Genomic DNA, 24,553 nt, shown 5'->3' with positions numbered 1-24,553 from the left:
GCTCCTGACGTCGCTGCATTTGTATCTTTTACTATTTCTCAGGCCCCCTCATGTAGATAGGATCAATCGGCTGTTCGTAAACCACCTATTTTTTTACTGTTAAGAGGTAAAACTAGTTCATGCACTCGAATCTAGTAGTACTTGGTTCAAACAAGAAAGAAAGGGGGTGGGGTGGGGGAAGATTTGTTACCTGAATCTAGGACTTGGTCGAAAGAGGAAATAATGGGTGCGAAAAGCAGCAGAGACTGGCTATCCAATTGGTCTGTAGGTCTAATGGGGAAATAAAGGGAATGCAGTACAAACTCAATATAAACCCGATCTATTGGTTAAAAAGGAAAGAAAGTGGGGACTGGGGGACAAGTCAACAGAGTAAGTCCAGCACTAGATTTGCTAGCCTCACACAGTATAAGGTGGCTATATACCGAACAAAAATGGGACCAACCCAGATATCCTATTTTGATGTTTGTTGCCCCGAGCCACTCTTATGTAATGCCACTGGTAAAATGTAGCAGTCGCACTGTTAAAAGTAAGGACACGTTAAGTCAATGTTGTTTTCAATGTAATGCCTCCAGTAATATGAATCAATGGCACTTTTTTCATGTCCTGCTAAATTTCCCATTAAGATAAGTTGCTTCTTTTCATTAGAGATGCAACTGTCCTGGTCTGCCTACTCTCCAGGAGCTTCATGACCAACCTTGATGTTGCTCAATTTTATGGCAACAAATGAATAAGAAGCTCTGTGGGTTTCGTTTTCTGATGGAAATGGAACCGGGGCTGGAGCCCTTTTCTTAAAAAAAAAGAAGAGAAGTTGCTAGCTCATGGGACATTGCTTCATTTTAGGTGAACTGCACCAAAAGGTCCCATGAATTGAATCATCCATGTTGGTGACTGGTGTCATCCCTTCTACGATGGCGTTGACTGCAGATATGATTCCCATCACGAGGTATGTTCCTTTTTGGTCAGGCCGTTTGGCAAAGATCCTGCATGTTGATCCTGCTCTTGTGCTACTATTTTGGTACTGCCATGATAAAGCAGTAATGTTATTATTTTGCACCTTAATCTAGTGGCACTATTAATTTGAGGCAATGTTTTGGCACCGCTAGTGCCACTGTTTTTTTAATACATCGAAACAGGGGGTTCCCTCCGATTTCATTAAAGAAACCCAACCCTAGAGAACCATTATCCGACAACATCTCAGTGTAAACCGGCAATTATGCAACTACTACTAGAACGGACTGAGTACTAGCAGGAGACAAGTTCGCCACATAAGCTAGGCAGGTAGGGGGACGCAACACCTAGCTCGACCAAGTTTGCATTACAACCCAAATGCTACCACAGAAACATCAGGGGGGAGATAGGGACTGAAAGAGCCAGCTTCAGCATCCCAATCTAAGCACCCCGGGCTTCATCCTTGCGACGCACGGTACACCTCGTTTGCCACCTACTCGACCCTAGTGTCACTGATAAAATGAAGTAATAATACAGTTAAAATAGAGCGAGTGTCCTCTCTATCATTTCATTTCCAATGTAGATAAAGAAAGTGCTTCTCTTTGTTAATGTATGTTTCATCAACTAGTCCCATTGTTAATGTTTAAGTGTTTCTGCAAACTGGGGTGCTTAATTTTAGTTGATCTGCACAAAAATAGAGATTTGAATGTCTCAAGGCCCCTCCTTGTACTACCGTTGTAAACTGATGTTCATCACTGGCAGAAGGTGTATCGGGGAGACTTGGGTTGATTTCCAGTATGATGTGTTATTTTCTTCTGTTTATTAGTGTATGTTTCATCAACTAGTGCCACTATAATCTAATCACGCCTTTTCATTATCTGTGCAAACAGGGTTATTCAGTTGCATTTTGGTGGAACTGCACAAATGTACGAATGGAACCGACATATATGCAGAGTGCGAGGTGCCAAGTAAAAATTACCGACACCAACCCTGCTCCATCTAAGCATTGGCATACACCACCATCAGTGGGATGTGTGGCACTCACTATGGACGGATCTTTCTCGGTAGCAAATCCTCTAACCAAATACTAGTAGCTTAGACTTAAAAAAATACTAATAGCTTATATTGGCAGTTTTCTAGGGGTGTACTCTTTTCTGAAAGAAGCACCAATCTATTTTTATTTATTTGTACACAGTGTCACAACTTTGACCCAAAGGTCCAGAGCTATTTTAGGGTGATTGGCATAGTACTCGGTGTATGATTGTAAGCATGCTTTTTATTAGTAGTCACACTGATTGTAAGCATGAGCAGATGTAAGATTAGGTTAGTGCGAAGCTTACCTTAAACCCTACTGACGCCGTTGAAATGAGGCGAGCATCGAGGGAACCGTGGAGAACGACGGGGAAGCGATGTCGCGTCAGCCGGCCTCCTCTTGCGGTGGGAGAAGGAATACTCCTATGGCTCCGGCTGGCTCTGCACCCTCACGAATGGCACACCGTACTCGATCGATTCGTTATCCTCTGGATGCTCGACCTTCGACCTGTACGCCCACCACCTCCACCTTACTTTCGCCTCGGGCGAATCTATCTGCTCCATCGCCCAGAGGAGATACTCAATGAACTCGAAGGACTGCGGCGTGACTGCCGCCGAGGAGTACATCGCCGTCGTCTCGCTCTTTCGCATACATTGCCACATGGCCCTCACTGTCCTCGAAATCACCCACTCATTGTCAAACCAAGTAAGGATCTCCTTCAACCTGGCTAACTTTGCCTGGTCACCGCCGGCGATCTGCCTGATTCACTGCTGCATCCCCTCCATAGATCCTCGTCCGAGGAGAGAGGAGGTGGTTTTGCAATGGAGAAGGGGGAGAGGCGAGACAGTGGTTTTGGAATGGAGATGATGGAGAGGAGAGGAGGTGGTTTTGCAATGGAGAAGAGGGAGAGGAGCGTGCGGCAGCAATTTAGGATTGGACGAGAGGGCCGGTGCGCTGTGACTGGATCAAAATCAATTTACCCTTCAATTAAGAAAGCGACCCCACATTAACTAGTCTCCCTTTTATTCTGGGTCATAATTGACCATGATTTTTGCGAATAAAATATATGTTATACGTTGCAAAAATAATATAATTTGAAAGTACATTCAGATACGAACCAAACGATACAATTTTTGGTGACATGCATTCACATTTTGCTTGTCAAATACAGTACGTGGTCAAACTTTGACCCAAAATACGCAAAACAAAAAAATACTTCCAAGACCAGCGCCGCTCTTCCGCTCTTCTCCTCTTAAACCACCGCCGCTCCTCTCCTGTTCCAATGTAAATCCAGCACCGCTCCTCTCCTCTTCCATTTCAAAACCACCGCCCCTCCTCTCCTCTTCCAATCCAAAACCAGCGTCGCTCCTCTCACGTTCTAAACCAAAACCAGCGCTGCTCCTCTCCTCTTCCATTCAAAAACCACCGTCGGCGAGTGAAGGTGCTATGGAGAAGTAGATCGATGAAGGAGTACAACCATTACGTGAGGATCATAGACGGCGACCCTATGAAGCTAGCTAGGATGTTGGAGATACAGTCTTGGTTTGACAACAAGGACCAACTAGCGGTGACGGCGACATCCATGGCCAAATATCTGCAACATAGCAAAAAGGCAGCGATACTCCCGGAGGAAGTCGCGCGGGACTACATAGAGTTGCTCCTCTGGGCCATGGAGCAAACAGATTCACCGAATCCGGTCGTGAGGGAGCGGCGGTGGGAGTATCGATCCCAGATGGAGCATCCACCAGAGATTGAAGGATCGAGCATCTATAGGGTGTTGTTTGTGAGGGTGTCGTGCCAGAGCGAGCCGGTGGAGTCTTCGTCAACCAAACCCAACTGCAAGAGGAGAAAAACAGTTGGCCCGACGATGCTTCCCCGCCATCCTCTCCCTCGCTGTTCACATCGTCTCATGGGGCGGCTGTCTGCCGCCGAGGAATAGGCGGGATTGCCCCCTAAGGGAGTCCTGGATTAGGGGGTGTCCGGATGGACGGACTATACATTCAGTCGGACTCCTGGACTATGAAGATACAAGATTGAAGACTTCGTCCCGTGTCCGGAAGGGACTTTCCTTGGCGTGGAAGGCAAGCTTGGCGATACGGATATGTAGATCTCCTACCATTGTAACCGACTCTATGTAACCCTAACCCTCTCCAGTGTCTATATAAACCGGAGGGTTTTAGTCCGTAGGACAACATATAGAACAACAATCATAACATCTTTGTATGAGCTTGTCGTGGCATTGTTGGACCGCATGGAGCGTCCATATTTGGAACAGACAGAGAGACAAGAGGGGATACCTGGATTCGCGCGTTGTCCTCGCGCGCATGCGCAGCAGCAGTCACCATGTACGGATCTTTTGCAAGATTTGGTTTGTCTAGGGCCGCCGCACGGCCATCATTATGCATGGGGTGGGCCAGGGGTTCATGCAGGGCTAACCGGTCATGCAGCGAGCACGTGACCGTGGGGGATGGCCGGTGCAGTGCATGGACAGGCAGGTGCTGCTGATCAAAAGGGCCAAGGATGGATGCAGATCGAGGGGGCAGGGGACAGTAAGAAAAATTGTTATATAGATGGAGGAAACGACTGCAGTGAGCAACGGTTGGTTCTAGCTGGTCAAAGGGGAAAAGACGAAACCCTTCAAAGTAAGGGACCCATGCTTGAGAATTTGAAATTTGATTGAGCGGGAGATGCCAGACTTAAAAATAAGCTCATGAACCTTGACTGCAAGAAAATCTTGTTTGACCAAAAAACAGTGATTTAGGGCTGACTCGACTAGCATTTCATTAGGCCTAACACTAATTGGCATGAAAGTGATCCAGAATAAATGAGAGTGGTAAGTGTAATGCACGTGAGGGGGGAGCTGGCTAAAATGATTAACATTAAGCATGCGGTAAAAGAAGCTAATACCAGGCCGTTGTCGTCGCACCTTAGGTAGATCGAGAGTTGTTGAGGCTGGTGGCAAGGATGCAAAGACGACCGCCGACGGTGAGGATGACGTGGTGACATACGACGGAGGCATGGCATCTCCAGGAATCGAGCCTCGGGCACCACCCAAGGGTGGTCGCTAGGGGAAACGGATCAGCATGCCCTTCTTGTGGAAGTCACCCATGGAGGCGATGAGCTTGGCGACTTCTTGCGAGGCGACGGTGAACGAGAAACATGAGTCACCGTCGTTCGTGATGTTGAAGCTGTGGTGGAAGCCGCCGAATAGATGAGCAAGGATGAGGGCCATTGAGGTGGCATTAAGGGCGAACGGGAACTGGATGACACGCGCATACATGCGGCATCGGTGTGGCTGGTTGCATGGATCAATTGAGACTGGAGATCGGAGTTGTGACCATGTGACGCCTTCAAAGTGAAGACCCAGATCATCTGGAATTTGAAGCAGGTGTGCAAGCGACATGCAAGACGCGGCGGCCTGGGGTGGTGGTGGAAGCGGGGGCAGGGTTCTAGTGAAGAAGAAGGCGAAGTTGTGGTGGCGGACCCTGGTTTGGGCGAGGATGATCTCTGCGACACGCGATGAGGCAACATGGAGGCGGAAAACAAGAGGAGAGCACATGGCCACGAAGAAGTCAGCAGCACTGCCACCAAGAACAGGTTGAAGCAGAGCAGCGACGACAATGGCGTCGAGGTGGCGGTTGGAGAAGTCGAAGACGATGTAGAGGGGTGATGCGAGGTGGAGTTCTGGGGTGGTGATGTCAAGGCGGTGGTAGTAACTGCAGTCGTCCTCAAACTCCAGGCCCATGGCGTTGCCGCACCCCAGGAAGCAGCGGAGAGCTACCTGGTCGGCTTTGACATAAGGCAGGTCAAAGAAAGGCGATGGAGGAGGCGCAACAGAGGAGAGGAGCGTGTCCAGAGGATTGGTGGCGAGGGCGAGGTCATGTTGAGGGCCATCCGGGGGGTTTGTGGTGGCTGGAGCGTGGCCGGAGGCCGGAGGTGGAGGTGGAGGAGGAGGGGGAGGAGGAGGTGGGAGAGCGAGAGCGAGAGCCACGCACGGGCGGCACCAGCCCCTCGCACAGGCACGACTGGCGGCGGCCAGGGCGGGAGGCCGGGCGGCGCGTGGGGCGTGGCGTGTCGGGCGCCCCCCTTCCTCCTTCTCCTCCTCTCCGTCCTCGGCGGCGGCGGCCAAGCTCGCCGGCGTCATAGTGGTGAGCCACGAAGCGCTGGATGGACGCCACGGTTGTCGCAGAGGTCGTGGTCGAGGAGGTACGCGGCCACCTCCCGCAGCACGACGTGCTCGCCGCGGCAGCCTCCTCCGCTTCCCCGTCCATGCTACCGACGGGTTGGGGTCGAGCTCCAGCCCAGGAGCACGCCCCTGTCGCCGCTCGCCGAGTCCGGCGTGGCCGGCATGGCGGACGGGCTGGCCGCGCCCTGCTTCCTCCCCGCCTTGTCGCGTGGCGGACGGCGCCGCGCCCTGCTTCCTGGACGTCGGGCGGACGCGCGCGCCCTGCTTCCTTCTTGTCGCCCCGCGTGGCGGACGCACGAGCTGCGGGACGTCGCGGCGGAAGCGGCCGCGGAAGGCCGGCGAGACGCAGAAGTCGTCCACGCAGAGGGTAGCAGTCGTCGGCGGCGGCGTCGTCGTCGTCAGGAAGCAGTCGGCGTCGTCCTCGGGAAGCAACGACCCGCACGCCTCCGGGCGCGGCCCTGAGCCTGCTTCTGCCGCCACGCGTCCGCTGGATGAGACGTGGGTGGAGGCATGGCTGTGAACAATCTCACCCCCAGCGCAAAATATCTGCCGGCGCGCCCCCAGGAAGCTGAAAATTTGGCTCCTGGGGAGGCCAACGAGTGGAGATGCCCTAAGATTCGTGCCACCAAATTCAAAGGTTCCCACATAGTTCGCTGGAAAATCGTTCCTGACGAACGTCAACCAATTATCATTTCCGTTTGTCAAATTCCTCCCCCGGAGCTCGGAGACCGGTGCGCCTCGCGGCCATGCCCAACCTGCTGCCGCCGCCGCGCGCCGCCCAGCGGCTCCTCGCCCCGACCGTCTCGCACCTCGCCCGCCTCCTCCTCACGCACGCGCCGGCGATCCCGCCGCTCATCACCGCCATCCTGCCCTCCTCGCCTTCCCTCCTCACGCCGCTCCTCTCCCACCTCCTGCTCTCCCACTCGCCGCCCCTCCCGGCGCTCTCCCTGTTCCGCCGCTTGCTGGAGCTCCCCCACTTCCCGGTCCCGGAGAGCTCCCTCCCCGTCCTCCTCCGCCTGCTCGCGCGCTCCCGCCGCTACGCGCACCACTCCTTCCAGCTGCTCGAGTCGCTCCCGTCCACCCACCCCCACCTTCTCTCCGTGCCCGCCCTCTCCGTCATCCTCTCCACCGCGCTCTGCGCCTCCGCCCCCGGCGCGTCCTTCGCCGCCGCCGTCAGCCGCTTCGAGTGCGCCGCCGCCGTCTGGGCGCGCGCGGGGCGCTCGTTCGGCGCCGCCGAGCTGAACGCGCTGCTCCGCGTCTTCTGCGCCCGCGGACGCGTCGCCGAGGCGCGCGCGCTGTTCCACCGGTACTGCGACGCGTACCCGCCCGACACCCGCACCTTCAACACGCTGCTGCTCGGGTTCAAGGAGGCCGGCCACGCGCAGGCGCTCGACCTCTTCTACCATGACGCCGTGCTGCGCGGCTTCGTCCCGGATGCAGTGTCCTACTGCGTGAGGATGGACGCCTACTGCAAGAAAGGCAGGTTTCTGGACGCCCTCCAGCTGCTCGACGAAATGCGCAAGAGGGAGAACTGCAAGCCGACGCTGCAGGTTTTCACCACGCTGATATACGGAGCTGGGATTGTGAGGGACGCGGCCCGTGCACGTCGGCTGTTTGACGAAATGGAGCAGTGCGGAGTGACTCCGGACCGTGGAGCTCACAATGCGCTCATGGGGGCCTATGTGAGGGCAAGGGATTTGCAGTCCGGGATGGCGCTCATGGGCGAGATGGAGCAGAAGGGTTTTGGTCTGGACGATGTCACCTACAACACGATGCTTTGTGGGTTCCAGAGGGCTGGTAACTTAGAGGGGATCTGGAAGATATATAGCAAGATGATTGGCTCAGGGTTCATGCCAAGAACCAGGACGACAATGCTGCTCATGAAAGTCTTCTGCGAGAATGGGCGACCGGATCTTGGGCTGGAGCTGTGGGATTATCTGATCGGGAAAGGATGTGTACCTCATAGGCATGCATTGGATGTTCTGGTTACCGGTTTATGCTGCAGAGATGTGGTTGGTGAAGCATATAGGTGCTTCCGGGAGCTGGTTGAGATGGGAATGGCACCTACAGAGCGCGCATTCAGGGTTTTGGAAGGGTTTTTGAAGAAGAAGCGGGAGTTTGGGAAGATTGATGAGATTAGGCAAATGATGAAGGCAACCCAATTGGAGGAGCATCAAACTGAAGAAGAAGCTGCGTGAAGCTATCAACCCTCTTGTGGTCCCTTTTGAAAAGAAACGTGTTTATTTCTTGGACAATGTAAAATTTCCAAGCCTGCGTGGTTTAAGCAAAGGTCTCTGTTTATACCCTCTGATGTCGAGGGTGAACTGTTGGCTGTTGCAAAGAACAAACTTGCTTTTACTGGGGCAAACAGGGAATAAAGAGATAGGCTTGCAATGACCTAACTCGCTTTGACTGGGACAAACAGGGAATAAAAGATGGCCCCAAGCCGCCAATTTGAGAGAAATATATGTAGATTGGAGAATCTTTGAGTTGATAAAGAGTTTGAGACACTGAGAAGGAATTTTTGTGGAGCCAGGTGCCACTAGAGAAACTGAAGATTCCAGGTCTGCAGAAAATGTTTGCATAGCCTTTGCCATGGGAATGAATGCACTGGAAGTCTGAAAGTGTTGTCACTGTTGTAACAATGGTCGAAAGTTTTGTTGAACTATACCTTTCAGATTTAACGGTGAAATGAGTTTTCTTCTCTCCCAGCCACATAATTCTTGTACATAACAACTGTATTAGTATGTTTAGTATTTCACTGCAGTGATTCATTAGAACTAAAAGACTGAAGTACTGACATGGAAACGTAATCACAAAGCTGAATATTGTCTTCCTTTGATTGATGCACAACTGAATTTATGTCTCTACTCTGTCAACTGAACAGCCAGGATCGATGGTATTTTCTCTCTCAGTTTTTGGGTTACAGCTACACGTACTGTCATTACACCTGCTGCAGGTCCACTGATTTGAATCTTGACGACGAAACCGTCAATCTGAACAAGCTCAAGGCTTCCACCTCCGGTGCCGGAAAGGTACGGCCTGATCTCATCTAGCAGCTACAACATTGGACAAACTTCAGATTCACAGTTTGATCAATAAAAAATGCATTTTTGTTCAACAAACTACCTATGCTGTAACAGAAATTTACAGGCTCAGAAAAGAGACAAGTGGCATGCACAATGGAGCATTGATCAGTGAGTGAGCACGCAAGCATGTGGCTGACCTTCTCGACATTCTCTGTGTTGAGCTCAAGCCCGGTCTCGGTGTCGTGGATCTGCTCGACCTCAAGGATCTCGGGGATCTTGTCACGGAGGCGGGACTCGATTCCCATCTTGAGCGTCATGGTGGAGCTGGGGCAGGAGCCGCAGGCGCCCTGGAGCATGAGCACGACGACGAGGCCGTCGATCTCGTGCAGGGCCACGTTGCCTCCATCCCGCATCAGGCTCGGCCGCACCTCATCCAGCACCCTCTCCACGTTCTCCTCCGTCAGGGGAAGCACCCGCACCGCCCACCCTTCGGGTATCAATCAATCAACGCATGGTTAATCCTACAATTCTAGCAAGTACTATGCTGCTGTAGTTGGATTCCTTTGTGCGCGCACCTGCTCTCTTGGTGCGGTGGTTCGGTGTCTGCAGTGACGCGTGGCCGAAGCTGAGACGGCCATGAATAAGGGAGCTCGAAGAACTCTACGCACAACAGCACAAGTAGGATCGGTCGGTGCAGCAGCGGAAGAGGAAATGGTTTGAAAATAAGAGGGTGCGGTGGGTGGAAGTACGCACCTTGCCGAGAGCTGCTGCAAAGGGGGCGTTGGTGACGCCAGACCCGGCGCCGGGGCCTGCGGCGGCTTGCCGGAGATTCGGCGAGTAGAGCCTCATCTGAAGCCGATTTTGCTTGCTACTAGGTGCGAGGGGTTTGCGTGGGGAGTGTGTCGTGGATGTCGAGCCAGCCGTAGGCAGGCTCACCCGTTCGTGGTTCCTTTTCGCTTCTGGAGAGGATGTGGTTCACCTTTCACCAAGGTGAAGGTTCGTTGGGCCTAATGTGGCCCATCGTCTCCGGGGCCTAGGGCCCATGATCGAACTGAAAAGCCTACTGAAAAGAGGCGTCTGTTTCTCAAAAAAAAAGAAGAAAAAAAGAGAAAAAGGTAAGAAAAGAGGCGTCTAGACTCTGCAAAACAAATCCCTAAAAGAACTGCATCCTGTCTTTGCACAAAAGCAGTTTTTCACTGTGCAGTATGTGTAAAGCGCAAAAAATGGCGGAACCCAGTCCATCTCAAACTAGACCAAATCATTGATGCGCTTACAGTTTTTTTCTGTCTGCAAAAAGGTTGAGCACTCATTCTCAGAGTAGAGAGTTAAAGGGAACCATCAAGCATAGCATGACGACGGTCACAGATAAGATACCCATATCACCACGCCCTGAAACCCACTTTGCGATCCACTCCCAAGCGAGGAGCCAGCAGAAAATTAGGCCGGGAAAGGTCCAAAAGGCCACCAATAATCTATGCCCAAACCCGGGAGCATCCAAGGACGTATGCGAACACCGACCGGGACAGGGTTGCCACGGGGTGGTGGTGTGGTCCATGTGATCCGTCCGTCCAGCCAGTTTGACGTTGTTTCTGCTGGCCACCAAGCGCGCACACAGACGCACGCACACGCAGTAAGCTCATTAAGAGATTGCCCGGACGACGAAGACAGCGAGGAAAGGGATCGGCGGCAGGTAGCCTGTCGGGCGGGCCTCCGGGGCGAGCGCGACAGTCGCCTCGCCATTATTTGGCCGCTGCCCGCTGGTGCTGCTCCTTATTTGGTGTCCTCCCCGAACCCCCCCCCCCCCCCCCCCCCCCCTCTCTCTCTCCCACGCCTGATTCTCCAGATCTCCAAGCTCTCCCACCAGCAGTAGCATCAGTCACATGGTCAATTCCGCCCATGAGCATCTGGCTTTTGTTTTTCGAGAACACGCAGGAGATCAGCTGCGCGCCACGGGCGGACACATGGGCTGGCTAGAGAATTTCCTTTTTCTCTTTCGAGAAAAGGAAAGAAGCCGCCGCGTTTCGATGCGTCGACGGAGAAAAATGCGGTTACCGACGGTCCATGGAGGCGCATCGTAGCACGACAGATGATATGTGTGTGTGCGTTAGAGGAATTGTCAAGGAAATCGAGCATTTCATGAATAAATATGCTTGTTTGTACCTTTAGTTATGCGCAAGTTGGCCGCCCGTGCCTAGTCTCTCGTGAAAGGAACCATCGAATATCTTGTCTGGGACTGCAAGGGCCAGTAGATTTGTTCCCGAAGTTATCCGGAAGTTGATGCTGCCTGTCTGACCATGAGTGGTACGTGGATGGCCGTGAGGCCATGACGTTGCGAAGTTCCTTTCCATATCAGATATTTTGCTTGTCTGATATTGGGCATATGGCATGGGGGCTCCTGCACAGAAATGTCTGTTAGATTCCCACCTCGTGTCATAGTACAGTAGAATGTCAAGTCCCAACTCCATTCATTCTACGGACGCAATCACACGAATTAAGACCAGCGGCGCGTATGATTGAGAGCCTAACCAACAAGACTGGGCTCATCAATGAACACGAACTGAAAAACACGAGACAGGGTCAGCAGTTTGATCATGCCGTATGTGTCCAAGTGCAAATCCTTTTCGGAACAGTGACAGTCTGATATCCAGAATCCCTTCTTTGGTGGAAAAAGGGTGCACGAGAAAAGAATGCAGTTCGGGGTTAGAGTGGATAGAAAGTAACATGGCCGGCCCCGGCATTAAGTTGTGGTGAGTTGTCGACATAGGATTCTCGGACAGCCGAGTAGTGATGGGCAGCGCAATCTTATCCTACGTTGTACTGTGCTACCGTCCTATGTATGTATGTACCACTAGCATATCTGAAGGAGAAGAAAACATACTATAGTATTAAAACTCCAGATTAAGCCGTTCCCAAAAAAATCTTGGTGCTTAGCTCGGGATGCTGTTCAACAGTTCAAGTGTTCATATCATATATGATCGAGACTGCCTTAAATCAAGGCGTGGATCCATCAAGGCGAGGGAAGGCGCAGAAATAACAAAGAAAAGTCAAACCATATGGAATCTGGACCCCAAATCAAATCACGAACTGATCATTGAACAGCCTAGCTACTGTTAAGTCAACCCAAGCGCAATTTAGATGAACAGGGGAGGTTAGTTTAGTACCTTGTCGGTGCAATCATGTGATTAACAAAGGCTGAGTTTGAGATACGGGCGTCCTAGAATCCTGGGAAGGCAGGGATCGAACATGCCGCAGCAGCACAGCAGCAGTAGCAACAACAACAACAACCTGTCCAGGGTTAAAAAAAACACAAAGTTAGGAAGGCCTTGCAACTCACATAGACGAAGCTCAAACGGAGGTTTACTTTTCTTCAGAGGTTGTTGTACTGGTGGGCAGGCCCCAGGGTCGGGACTGCGACGACGACTACTACCAAGGACAGCAGCAGCAGGCCAGGATAACTCCTTGCCGCGGGCCCACGGTATCTGCAGATCTACTACAAACTGCAAACATGTGAAGATATGTCTGGCCTCGCTTATCCTATATCAGAGTGGGGGTGGGGGGTGGGGGGTGGCGATTTGAAAACACCTTGGTATCTTTAGTCCCGGCAAGCCCTGCGTGAAATATCTACTCCACATGCATGTAGGTTGGCCTCCTTGTTTCATTAAACCAGCGAGATTTGGCCGTCCCATTGGCCGCCGCGCTTCCCTGATCCTTCCTTCCTTGAGCTGAGCCTCCCCTGTTTGTTATAAACAAATACCTCTGCCTCCTGCCAACGATCTCAAATCCTCGGCTTTTGCCTCGTTGCTGCCCCTGCATCCTGCTCCTGCTGCTGCTTAGCCATCGCACAGCCTGTCTCGAGCCTTTGCATTGCTGCCTTTCCTCCCCTTTTGGTTGGCTCGCCTATTGTTATTCCTACAAAAGGATGCGGTCTGCTCCATGAGCATGAGGAGGAGAGGGAGCCTTGCTGCTGCTGCATCCAGATTCCAGAGCTTCTTCTCCCTCGCAATTCTCCCATGCTCGGCCGCCATCCGCAGCTGCGAAATGAGTAATGGGTGCTGAGGAGAGCTTGCGCCCGTCGTCAGTGCCCTTGCTGGTGTGTGGAGGTTCCCGGTGCTCATGAGCTATAACCGAAGTCCAGAGGAGAGTGAAGATGCGAGATAGGCAGCCGCAGCATGAGTCGCCGATTTTCAGGTGAGTGAATCTTCATGTGAATTGCTGCTCTATGTTTGATTTCGCGATGCTGTATTGGCCCAGCATCCAGCATCGGCCGATTTCCCTCTATCTCTGCAGTCAAGCATGTGATAATTCATCTGCCTTGCAAATCGTAGAATTAAACTCTGGTTGCAGTTTAAAATTTTATGTGATAATTCACTTACCATGCAGACAATATTGGTGACGAGTCTGACCTTTCTATCTGACTGTTTCAGGAATGGCTACTGATTTGTTTTGTACTCATAGAATCCTCTTTGCCCTGTTGGAGAAAGGAGGAATAACCATCATTAGAGAGCTAGAAAGTAGAGGTTCTGTTCAGAAACTAGCCAAAATATTGCTGAAAGCTAGTGGAGGAGAGCTTTTGAACGACATCTTGGCAGATATAATGGACAGGTATTCCAAACACGACAGCAAGGAATCACTTCGGAGAACAATCATGGAACATGATGAGGTCTTCAGGCAACAGGTAACAAGTAGTTTTGTTATTCATAATTCATCGTCGCATAAAGCACCAGATTTACAAGACATATATAGAGCATTGAGATTGGGAAAGATCAAAAGTGAGCAACTCAAAGTTCAAATACCAGAATAGATCTTTAGACTCTTGAATTTGCAATATACGTTTGCAGTCATCAACGAGAATAATTAACATGTGTTCTACCTTCATGATATAATGCAGTGCATGGTGCTGTTAACCTGCATAGTCATTCACCTGAAAACCAACTACTACTGTTCTGTGATTGTCTTGTCATTCTGCAACTCAGAGTTTTACATTCCTGTTTTCTTGCGTCAGGTGCATGAACTGCATCGGCTATACAGGGTACAGAAAGCACTGATGGCTGAATTACGTGGTGAGAACAGTTTCCAACTCAGAACAGAAGATACTCGAGAAATGGTGCAGGGCCACAGGCCAAACCTCAAGAATAGCTCTTGTATGTCAGAGACTAGTCAATCTGCTTGTCTTGGAAACGCACAGTACTCTGATACTAGGCAATTACCTGAACAGTCGTTTCTTCAAGAATGCAAGCCAGTGTCATGCTTAAACCTCTTCGACGAAGAAACTTCAAGAAGCCAAGAAAGAAGACCAGAAAGCAGTAAATCAGTTGAAGGTGAAAGTTGGAGTGTTTCTATGGAAGGTGATCTCGATCTCAAACTAAGCATTGCCCCCAGTTCAAATGCAACAAAAGCACCACACTGGCTCTTCTCCAACAGCAGGGAAAGAAACCCTTCTGGTCAGCATCGATGAGAAGTTGACAACCAATTGGCATCCCAGATCAGTTGGTTTCATGGTGCAAGAAGCAAATGTTAACACTTCCAAGCTATCTCATAGCATATCATATCTCCTTGACATGCTGGCCTCAAATTTTGGTCTGAACTATACCTCAGTCATGAGTAATTTGTATGCGGAATTCTAGAGCTTCTCAGGTTGTCAAGCACAAGGACTTTGCTAGGAGCACATTAATGTAACACCAAGATAGCAAAGTATTGGCAGCAATTCATTTCTTATTTGTCCTCCCCATAATCCAGAATGACAGAGACATTAGCAAGTAGGAAATGACCTGACTTCTGTCCTCCTGCAATAGTTATGTCCACCAATGCTCTAAAAGAAATTCTTGCTAACGTACACCGTGGGCAGTGTTTCGCCGTTTGCATTTGCTTTGTTTATCTGCATCATCCAATGTAAGTTAAAGTAGCATTCTGCAAAATAAATATGGGACCTTTTGTGATCAAACACCCAGGTTATTTATAACCCAAACATTGCCAGCTTAGGTCTGCATCATGTAACAAATCGTAGCAAATTAGCCAAGCCAAAACTGCTCTTGAACCAGATGTTGCACACTGAAGTTAGCTTATCCTGCTATTTAATATTGGGTGTCAATGCTCAAGAAACAAGCCAAATAAACAATTTATTACATGCAACATTAATCAATCAAGTTCCTGTCCTGCCATATTTTGTTGAACTATTGTTGCTTTTCTTCTTTCACCAGAATCCACCACATGAGCATTCTCCATCTTTGAAATGATGGAATCTCATATTGTCCCTGACTATAATCTCAGCCTGCTCAACTCTTGAGGCAAGTTGCATAAACAAATGGCAATCCTCGCAGATCCTTAGATTTTTTACTATTCGAATTGTGCATCTAGATCCAAGAGTCAGCAATCCAAACGACAGAGCAAGTTTCTCACTGTGACCCATTAACAGCCTTTCTTTCTCTCCATCACTCACATCATAAACAATAGACGTCAGGATTGGCACATAACCAGCATGCTTCAATTTCGCAGCTAGCTCTAATAATGCCTTCTTTATTTCATTGGTCCTTGGATGAGAATTGTCACCAGCAAAGAACTGATGGACCAAACCATCTCTGCCTTCAAACGAGCTCACAGCAGGATCCTTTTTCAGCCCCCGGCTTCTCATTAGTTTCCGAACCTTTGAGACTTCATCCCACTTTCCTGCTGATGCAAGTGTATTCGATAACAGCACGTAGTTCCCTATACCCTCTGGCTCAAGCTTAAATAGATGTTCAGCTGCAACCTTGGCAACATCAGTATTCCCATGGATCCGACAAGCCCCAAGCAGCGCTCCCCACACACCACCATGAGGCTCCACGGTCATTGACCTCACAAGATCCAGAGCTTCGTCCACCAATCCAGCCCGACCAAGCAAATCGACCATACAAGTATAGTGATCTGCAGATGGCAATATCCCATATTTGTCCTTCATCTGTGCAAAGTAGAAGCGCCCATCTCTGACCATCCCTGCATGGCTGCAAGCTGTCAATAACCCTATAAAGGTCACATGGTTGGGCACCACATCGGCCCTCCTAACCATGTCCTTGAACAAAGCAATTGCCTCTTTAGCCCTCCCATGAGAGGCGAGGCCAACAATCATTGAGCTATATGTGTACACATTCTTCTCCTGCATCCCATCAAAAACACTGCGTGCTTCATCAATTAGTCCGCACTTGGCATGCATATCCACCAACCCTGACCCGACAACCACATTCTGCCCAAAGCCATTCCTCTCTGCGATCTCCTGAACCCAGGCAGCACGCCTCACCGCGCCAAGCTGAGCACAAGCTGAGATTGCACCCGTCAATGAGACCTCGTCAATGCCCATGCCAATGGTGGCCATCCGATCAAACACTTCCAATGCCTTCGCCGGCATGGAATTTTGAGCGTACCCGGTAAGCATGGCTGTCCACGCCACCATGTCCTTCACCGGGCACTGCGCAAACACCTCCTCTGCGGAACCCATATCGCCACTCTTGGAGTATGCCACCACAATGCTCGTCCAGGAAATGACATCCTTGACCACCATTTCATCGAACACCTTCCGTGCGGCACCGATGTCACCGCAGGTGACATAAGCGCCGATCAGCGAGTTCTCAACGAACCGGTGCTTATCGAACCCGCCGAGGAGGATCGAGGCCGCGTGGGCGGCCTGGACGGCCGGCAGGGAGCGCGCGGCCGCGGCGGACTTGGCGAGCGGGGAGAAGGCAAACGGGAGGAAGGGGAGCCCGTCGCGGGGGATGCGGAGGAGGCGGGAGAAGAGGCGGAAGGGGATCAGCGGCGGCTGCGTGAGGAGCGCGAAGCGGAGGAGCGCGGCAGCGAGGAACGGATCCGGGGGAGCGTGCGCGGAGAAGACGGAGAGCGCGTAGGGGAGCGGGGCGTGCGGGGGCGGGAGGGCGGCGAATCGGCGGAGGAGGCGGGAGAGGAGGTAGGGGAGGGAGTGGGCAGGGAGCGGCAGGCGGACGAGGAGCCCGTGGAGGCTGCGGAGGTGCCGGAGGGACGGGGAGGAGTCGACGGCCGCGAGGAGGAGCGAGGCTAGCGAGGGAGGAGGGAGGAGGGGCAGCGGCAGCGCGGCGGAGAGCGGCGGCCGCGACGCGCGGGGGAGCAGCGCGGGCGGGGGACGCGGCCTGGCGAGGTGCACCATGCCGGCATCGCCCGCGCGGCACGGCGCGTGGCGAGCGGTGTTCTGGGAGACGGCGCCCGGCGAGATGCACGCTTTTTGCGGCACGCCGCGGTTCGACGGTGGCTAGTTTCGGAAACGCGCGGTGTTTCGCGGGAGCCGGCGCGGCGGCGCGAGGCGAACTATTGAAACGCCGGAGCAGAGCCGCGCTGCCGCTTTTTCCCTGGCTACACCGACCGGAGAAGGGAACTTTGGGCCTCGTCACTCGCGGTCTGCCTGTATATGGGCTGATCAGAGACAAATTGGGCTGGCTTGGTCGGGTCTTTCTTTCTGTGTGTTTCGTTGGAGCCCAGTCCAATCTCATAAAAAAATTGCTCAAAAAAAAATCTCATAGAAAAGTTGGTCGCTCAATATTTTGTGGTCTGGCCAGGGTTCTTTTTTTACTATATGTTTTGGTCAATGGTAGCTAAGGAAAAAAAATTGCGACCATCCAAGCATGATTCAAAAAATAATAATTATGAAAAAAGTCGATATTGGTCACAAATATAACACCCTTTGTACTAAATCCCACATCACAACTTGCAGTACGCCATTACATTCTTATTGCTCAAGAGATTCTCCATTTTCGAAGAAAAACAGACCCTCCTTCTTCCTCAACTCAAGCGAATATTATTCTTCTAAAAAAGTATTACAAGGTCTACTATGAAAATGCATCAACCTTCCATTTACATTCGTCGACTTCACAGTGTTGGATAATGAAAAAAAATCCCGATACCATACTTCACCTACCTTCCCACTAGCCTCTTCTTTCCACACTCATTTGCCAATGCTACATCCACCTCTCCTCCTACTGCCTTACGTACCCTACTTTATTTCTATGAAAAGTGGGCTTATGATGTTTGTTAACCTTTCGATCAAGAGGGAAAATATTGGAGTTGATCTCAGTGTAACAAACTGAGAGAAATTAAGGGGAGAAAAAGTCTCCTTCCCATAAGAAAGTGCACCATGATTGGAGGTGCCAAACCAATGTTTTGGTTTCGGTCCCTGTTCCCTAGCGCCCAGATATATAAGGGAGGTATGTGTCCCCTTACAAGGATGATGATTACGTACAAGTAAGACTCCCAAAAGGCTCAATTGCCGATCCTAAAGAAGCGCTAAGGGTCCAGAAGACCGCCTACCACTACCAGCCACCGTGAAGGGTTGTGCCAGTAGCTTGCTGTTATCATCTACATGGCCTTGTTGTTGTCCTTCTTCACTAACGATCTCCTCACCCCTGGAGCAGCCATGGGCTATCTTCTACCTGTACCTGTCACACACGGTTAGTCACTAATATTCCGTACTAGTGGCTGGGGTGCCACCGGGTGGCGCCTCCTGAGGCGTTATGGTGCGCTACTAAATAGGCCACCATACCTGTTACACACATAAGCTTGAAAGTAATGATTGGCCATCAGTAAAAAATTATAATGTATCGGTTGTAGGAGTGAAAGGGAGGATATTAATCACGGTGATGAACACACACGAACACATAGGTACCATGTTGATGTCTAGATGATCAGAAGTAAAGCAAGGCACAGAGGTAGAAGGTTCAATATACAAGAGCACGATATACATGGATTATATTTATATAAGCGATAGGCGCGATCATTAACAGTACACCTTGTCTTGCGTCTCAAGTAGAAGGCCCAGATGTCACCCTCATATATGTTTGTGATGACGGAACTGACCAGTTCATTGTGATGGTGGTCCTCTTGTCATTCCCTGTGATGGCGAGACGTGACGGAGACCTCGCCGTCTGCAAGCTTGATTGGCAATGCATCATGTTCTAGGTTAATGCACTCCTGGAGGTACTTCTCTGTGTAGTAAACCTGAAAGTAGTATGAGAATGACGTCTGTGACAATTTGATTTTAGATAGAACATCCTCGGTAAGAAATGTGTCCGTATATTAAAAATTCCTCATGAATGAGATTAGAAAATACATGTAAGATTTGTTAAAAAACAAATGACTCTAAGAGAAGTGATGCACATACTATTCAGGAACGCTGTAGTTTGAAGAACCTAGCGCTGGATTTATTGAAGACAAAATAATCATGAGGGATGCATAGCAAAGAAAATAATTTCTTACAAGAATAACAAAGAAGAAAACAAATAGTTTGCTATCTGTGAAATAACAGTTCAGTTAATGTGTTTTTTTCAAAAAGGGGGACTCCCCGGCCTCTACATCAGAGCGATGCATACGGCCACAATTATAAATAAATAAAGTAGTTCAACAAGGTCTTGCAATCTGCTGCAAAAAAGTAGGCTGGCTCACAAAGAGCTAGGAAAACAAAAAAAGGCCCAAAAGCCACAACCGGCTGGCATAAGATAGATAGATAGGTAAACTAATCGCCTATCCTATTACATGACCGCCATCCAAACCGGTTGAAGATATCCCGCGCTATCATGTCCCACCGGACAGATCCAGTAACCAAACGCTCCTTGGCCTCCGTCGGAGTGAGTAAGGACCACATACGGATTAGCGCAATAGCCCGGAATAAAACCTACAAAAAATGAATAGTAGTTGTTCTGTTAAAAGCCAAATCATTTCTGCAGTTCCAAATTGCCCATAATAATGCACATGCTCCTACTCGAATTTGTCTAGCTGTTTCGGCCTCTATACCAACAAGCCACATTCCAAATAACGTCCTGACCGAATTCGGAGGAGTAATGTTAAAGGCAATTTGCACCGAGCGCCACAACACTCTCGCCAACGGGCAATCAAAGAAAAGATGCTGGATAGTTTCATCCCGATCACAGAAACTACACCTAGTAGAACCTGTCCAGTTGCGCTTAATCAAATTATCTTTTGTTAGAACGACTTGTTTATGTACAAACCACATAAACACTTTGATTTTCAGAGGAACCTTAACTTTCCAAACATGTTTTGAACTAGGAATAACACTAGAGTTGATGAGATCAATGTACATCGACTTGACTGTGAATTCCCCAGATCTAGTAAGCTTCCAACACAACTGATCGGGCTGATGAGTAAGCTGAACCTCCATCAGTCTACTCACCAGATGAATCCAAGCCTCCCACCGGTCCCTAGCAAGCACCCTCCTAAAGTGAATATTAAGGGGAGCGGATTGCAAACTCGTTGCAACTAGAGCATCACGTCGCTGCACAATACGATATAGCGACGGATACTGAAGAGCCAACGGCGTATCACCAAGCCAAGTATCCTCCCAGAATCGAGTGTTATTGCCATCACCAACAATAAACTTAGTTCTATTAAAGAAAGTAGCTTTGACCCTCATTAGCCCCTTCCAGAAAGGCGAATCAGTTGGTCTAACTGTCACCTGCGACAAGGTCTTAGAGTACAGATACTTGTTACGAAGAATTTGCATCCAAGTTGCCTCAGTCTCGGCAGATAACTTATATAGCCACTTACTGAGAAGGCATCTGTTCTTGACTTCAAGGTTCTCAACCCCAAGACCCCTTTGGTCTTTTGGTCGGCAGATGACATCCCATTTGGCTAAACGGTACTTTCTCTTAAGTTCATCACTCTGCCAGAAGAAACGTGACCGATAGAAGTCCAGCCTTTTCCTAACTCCAACTGGTACTTCAAAAAAGGATAAAAGAAACATAGGCATACTCGTGAGCACCGAATTAATGAGAATCAATCGGCCTCCATACGACATGAGTTTGCCCTTCCAGCAGCTCAGTTTCTTCTCAAACCGATCCTCGATACACTTCCATTCATTGTTAGTCAACTTACGATGGTGAATGGGAATACCTAGATAAGTGAACGACAGAGCCCCCAATTCGCAACCAAACAGTTGCTTGTATGCATCTTGTTCCTCTTTGGCTCTACCAAAACAGAACAACTCGCTTTTATGGAAGTTAATCTTCAGACCGGTCAATTGCTCGAAAAGGCACAGTACCAGCTTCATATTTCTCGCCTTAGCCAAGTTGTGCTCCATAAAGATGATTGTATCATCGGCGTACTGTAGCATGGACACACCACCATCAATTAGATGAGGCACCAAGCCACCTACTTGTCCGGCCTCCTTTGCCCGACCTATCAAGATTGCCAACATATCAACAACAATGTTGAACAGAATAGGAGACATTGGATCACCTTGTCTGAGGCCCTTGTGTGTCTGGAAATAATGACCTATATCGCCATTCACTTTAATTCAAACACTCCCTTTTTGCGTGAAGGATTCTACTTGGCGTCGCCAAGCTTCATCAAAACCCTTCATGCGTAATGCCTGTTGAAGGAAAGGCCATTTGACTTTATCATACGCTTTCTCGAAATCCACCTTAAAAACCACTCCATCAAGTTTTTTCGTGTGAATCTCATGGAGCGTTTCATGCAGTACCACCACCCCTTCAAGAATGTTCCTGTCTGGCATGAAAGCAGTTTGAGTAGGCTGCACCATAGTATGCGCAATCTGTGTGAGCCTATTCATCCCGACCTTTGTAAATTTTTTGAAACTAACATTAAGAAGACAGATTGGCCGGAATTGCTCAACCCGCACTGCCTCTGTCTTCTTGGGAACAAGTGTTATCGTTCCAAAATTCAGCTGAAAAAGGTGAAGCTGGCCAGAGAATAGATCATTGAACAAAGGCAATAGATCTCCTTTAATAATGTGCCAACACTTCTTGTAGAACTCTGCCGGGAAACCATCCGGGCCAGGAGCCTTATTATTCTTCATCTGGGAAATGGCGTCATACACCTCTTTCTCAGAAAAAGGAGCAACTAAAATATCATTCTCAACAGCCGTCAGTTGAGGCACATCCTCAATCCTAGACTCATCCAGCGACACACAGTTATCCTCTGGAGGCCCAAACAACTGCTTGTAATACTCAGTAATTTAAAGCTTTAAGTTTTCCTGACCAAGAATCGTCCCCTCATCTTGTTCAAGCTGAAAGATCCTCTTCTTTCTATGTTTACCATTAGCGATCATGTGGAAGAATTGTGTGTTTGCGCCCCCCTGGACGACCCTTCGGACCTTAGCCCGAAGTGCCCACTTTAATTCTTCCTCATGAAGGAGCTCTTTCAGCCTCATTTCCGCGTCGATCTTGGCATGAAGCTCCGAGGCTGGCAGGATCATGGTCTCGGCTTTTACATCAAGGACTGAATAAGCGTAAGGAGCTGTTCCTTCTCAATCTTATAGACCCCACTAAGATGCTTAGCCCACCCACGTAGGAAACTTCTCAAGTGCCTAATTTTATTCTGCCAACGCTCAAGTGCAGTTCTACCTCCTGCATCCTTAGCCCATTCTCTGGCTACGAGATCTAAGAAACCTTCTCTCTCAAACCACGCAAGCTCGAAAGAGAAAATATTCTTATTTCCAACATGGGTGGCCTCCCCAGAGTCAAGGAATAACGGTGTGTGATCAGAAATACCACGAGAAAGTGCCTGGACTGTTACACATGGGAATTTCTGTTCCCATTCGACGCTAGCCAGAACCCGATCCAGCTTTTTGAACGTTGGATTTGGCAAGGCGTTAGCCCAGGTAAACTTCCTGCCCGAAAGCTCTATCTCACGCAGATCCAGGCTTTCAATGATTGTGTTAACCATGAACGACCATCTGCCGTCAAAATTATCATTATTCTTCTCATCACGCCTTCTGATGATATTAAAATCACCCCCACCAGGATAGGAAGTTGTTCAGAACCGCAAATCCTAACCAGATCAGCCAAAAAATCTGGTTTAAGCTCGGGCTGTGCGGCTCCATATACCGCCACCAAAGCCCAGTTAAACCCATCGGTCTTCGACCTCACCCTAAACTTAACAGCGAAATCCCCCATGACCACGTTTCGGACTTCTAACGAATCACATTTAACTCCGAGTAAAATCCCACCCGATCTTCCTCGCGGCGGTAGACAATGCCAATCAAAATCAATACCTCCCGGAAGTGTATTGAGAAATTGAGGCGAAAAGTCAGCTCTACCAGTTTCCGATAAAGCGATAAAGTCCAACCTATGCTCAATAGAAGCCTCAGCAAGAAACCTTCTTTTAGCCAAGTCTTTCAGACCTCTGCTATTCCAAAAGATTCCTTTCATATCTTGTCATGGATTTTTTTAGCCGTTCTTATCCGCGCGCTCCTACGCACTGCAGAGTCTGGGTAGATCTTCCGCTTCCATTTGCGTTTAGGAATATTGAAACTTCCAGCTAGTCCTCACAACCAGTCTCAGAGGCGCGCACCTCTACAAAGTCCACTCGCTCATCCTCCTCCTCAGGTTCAGGAGACGGATGAGCAAGGTCTGCACAAAAGTTATCGAGCACCCTGACCCCCAAAGCATCAATCTCGGAGTTATTCATTGGTTTAACCGCAACTAAGTTACGAATCATCTCAAGCGCCCTCGGCCTCTAAATCCAGCATATCATTAACCAAGTTTGAAATTTCACTATCATTACTACCTAGTGAAATTCCTATCTTATTTGCATTGTTTATAATCTCATCATTTGAAAAATGCAAAATAGAATTAGAGGTATTGATTGACATACCAGTAGTGACCTCCACGTCACGAAGCTTGGCCGCCCTCATAGCGCACCGCTGCTGAATGTCGTCCACTTCCGGATGGTCCTGGAGACGGCTACTCAACCGTCGCCCCTCAGAGACCGGATCCGGAATACCACCGAAAGCAATCACCTCCTCCCGAGAAGCTCTACTGGAGTGCCCCAAGCCGGGGGAAGGTGGAGCCAGGGCCTCCTGCCCGAGCTCCCCATCCACCTCGGCCCAAGGGCTAACTGGCGGCACCGACGGTGTCGGCGAGCAAGCCCCCTGGGCTCCACAAGAGAAGAGGATCCCGAGGCCACCTGCCCCGAGTCCTCTCCGAGAAGCGACTCCGGCGCCAGCGTCGCCGGCCCGGTAAAAGGGGAGGAAGGTGCCGGATCTAGCAGCCTCGGCCTCCCTCCCAAAGAATCAATCTGCACCATCGGTAGCTCACCCACCGCAGGCCCTGATGAGGGCACCGAGGCCACCTGCCCCACGCCCCCATCAGCAGCCGGCACCATCGGCTGCACCTGCGAAGTCGCGATCGGAGGGGAGGAATCCGAAGTCACCAGCTTCAGACCCTCTCCTGCAAGAACGACCTCCTTCGCCTCAGCCCTAACCAAGATCGGCGACTCCCCAAGAAGAGGAATCACTGGCTCCTCAAGCTCCAGAACCGGAAGCGAGTGCTCGGACACCTCATCAGACTCCACCCGATCACTCCACAGTCTCGGGGGTGCAGATGCCGGCTC

The 24,553-nt window shown here is 50.0% G+C and overlaps 3 protein-coding genes across 4 annotated transcripts; 1 reads left to right on the top strand and 2 right to left on the bottom strand.

The window, feature by feature from the left end:
* Window positions 1–8,964: 8,964 nt before the first annotated feature.
* LOC123148763 (nifU-like protein 3, chloroplastic) lies at window positions 8,965–12,928 on the bottom strand. Of its 2 annotated transcripts, XM_044568250.1 has the most exons (8): window positions 12,779–12,928; window positions 12,558–12,693; window positions 12,358–12,481; window positions 11,357–11,591; window positions 9,950–10,273; window positions 9,772–9,856; window positions 9,394–9,683; window positions 8,965–9,226 (listed from the first exon to the last, which is right to left on the bottom strand). In XM_044568250.1, the coding sequence occupies exons 5-8, from the start codon at window positions 10,043–10,045 to the stop codon at window positions 9,035–9,037; spliced, it is 663 nt and encodes a 220-aa protein (XP_044424185.1). In that variant the 5' UTR covers window positions 10,046–10,273; window positions 11,357–11,591; window positions 12,358–12,481; window positions 12,558–12,693; window positions 12,779–12,928; the 3' UTR covers window positions 8,965–9,034. The 2 variants fall into 2 exon arrangements, with proteins under 2 accessions (XP_044424185.1, XP_044424186.1); XM_044568251.1 differs by lacking the exon at window positions 12,779–12,928 and having other exon boundaries at window positions 12,558–12,754.
* A 163-nt stretch (window positions 12,929–13,091) lies between these two features.
* LOC123148761 (uncharacterized) lies at window positions 13,092–15,137 on the top strand. Its single transcript, XM_044568249.1, has 3 exons — window positions 13,092–13,384; window positions 13,621–13,871; window positions 14,199–15,137. Exons 1-3 carry the CDS (start codon window positions 13,366–13,368, stop codon window positions 14,649–14,651), a joined length of 723 nt encoding a protein of 240 aa, XP_044424184.1. The 5' UTR covers window positions 13,092–13,365; the 3' UTR covers window positions 14,652–15,137.
* An 83-nt stretch (window positions 15,138–15,220) lies between these two features.
* Window positions 15,221–17,662, bottom strand: LOC123148760 (pentatricopeptide repeat-containing protein At5g44230). Its single transcript, XM_044568248.1, has one exon. The coding sequence runs from the start codon at window positions 17,340–17,342 to the stop codon at window positions 15,387–15,389; it is 1,956 nt and encodes a 651-aa protein (XP_044424183.1). The 5' UTR covers window positions 17,343–17,662; the 3' UTR covers window positions 15,221–15,386.
* Window positions 17,663–24,553: the final 6,891 nt, after the last annotated feature.

Source organism: Triticum aestivum, chromosome 7A (assembly GCF_018294505.1).
Source record: "Triticum aestivum cultivar Chinese Spring chromosome 7A, IWGSC CS RefSeq v2.1, whole genome shotgun sequence".
Taxonomy (NCBI): domain Eukaryota; kingdom Viridiplantae; phylum Streptophyta; class Magnoliopsida; order Poales; family Poaceae; genus Triticum; species Triticum aestivum.
The sequence above is the reverse complement of the archived record's forward strand: the minus strand, read 5'-3'. Positions and strand labels throughout refer to the sequence as shown.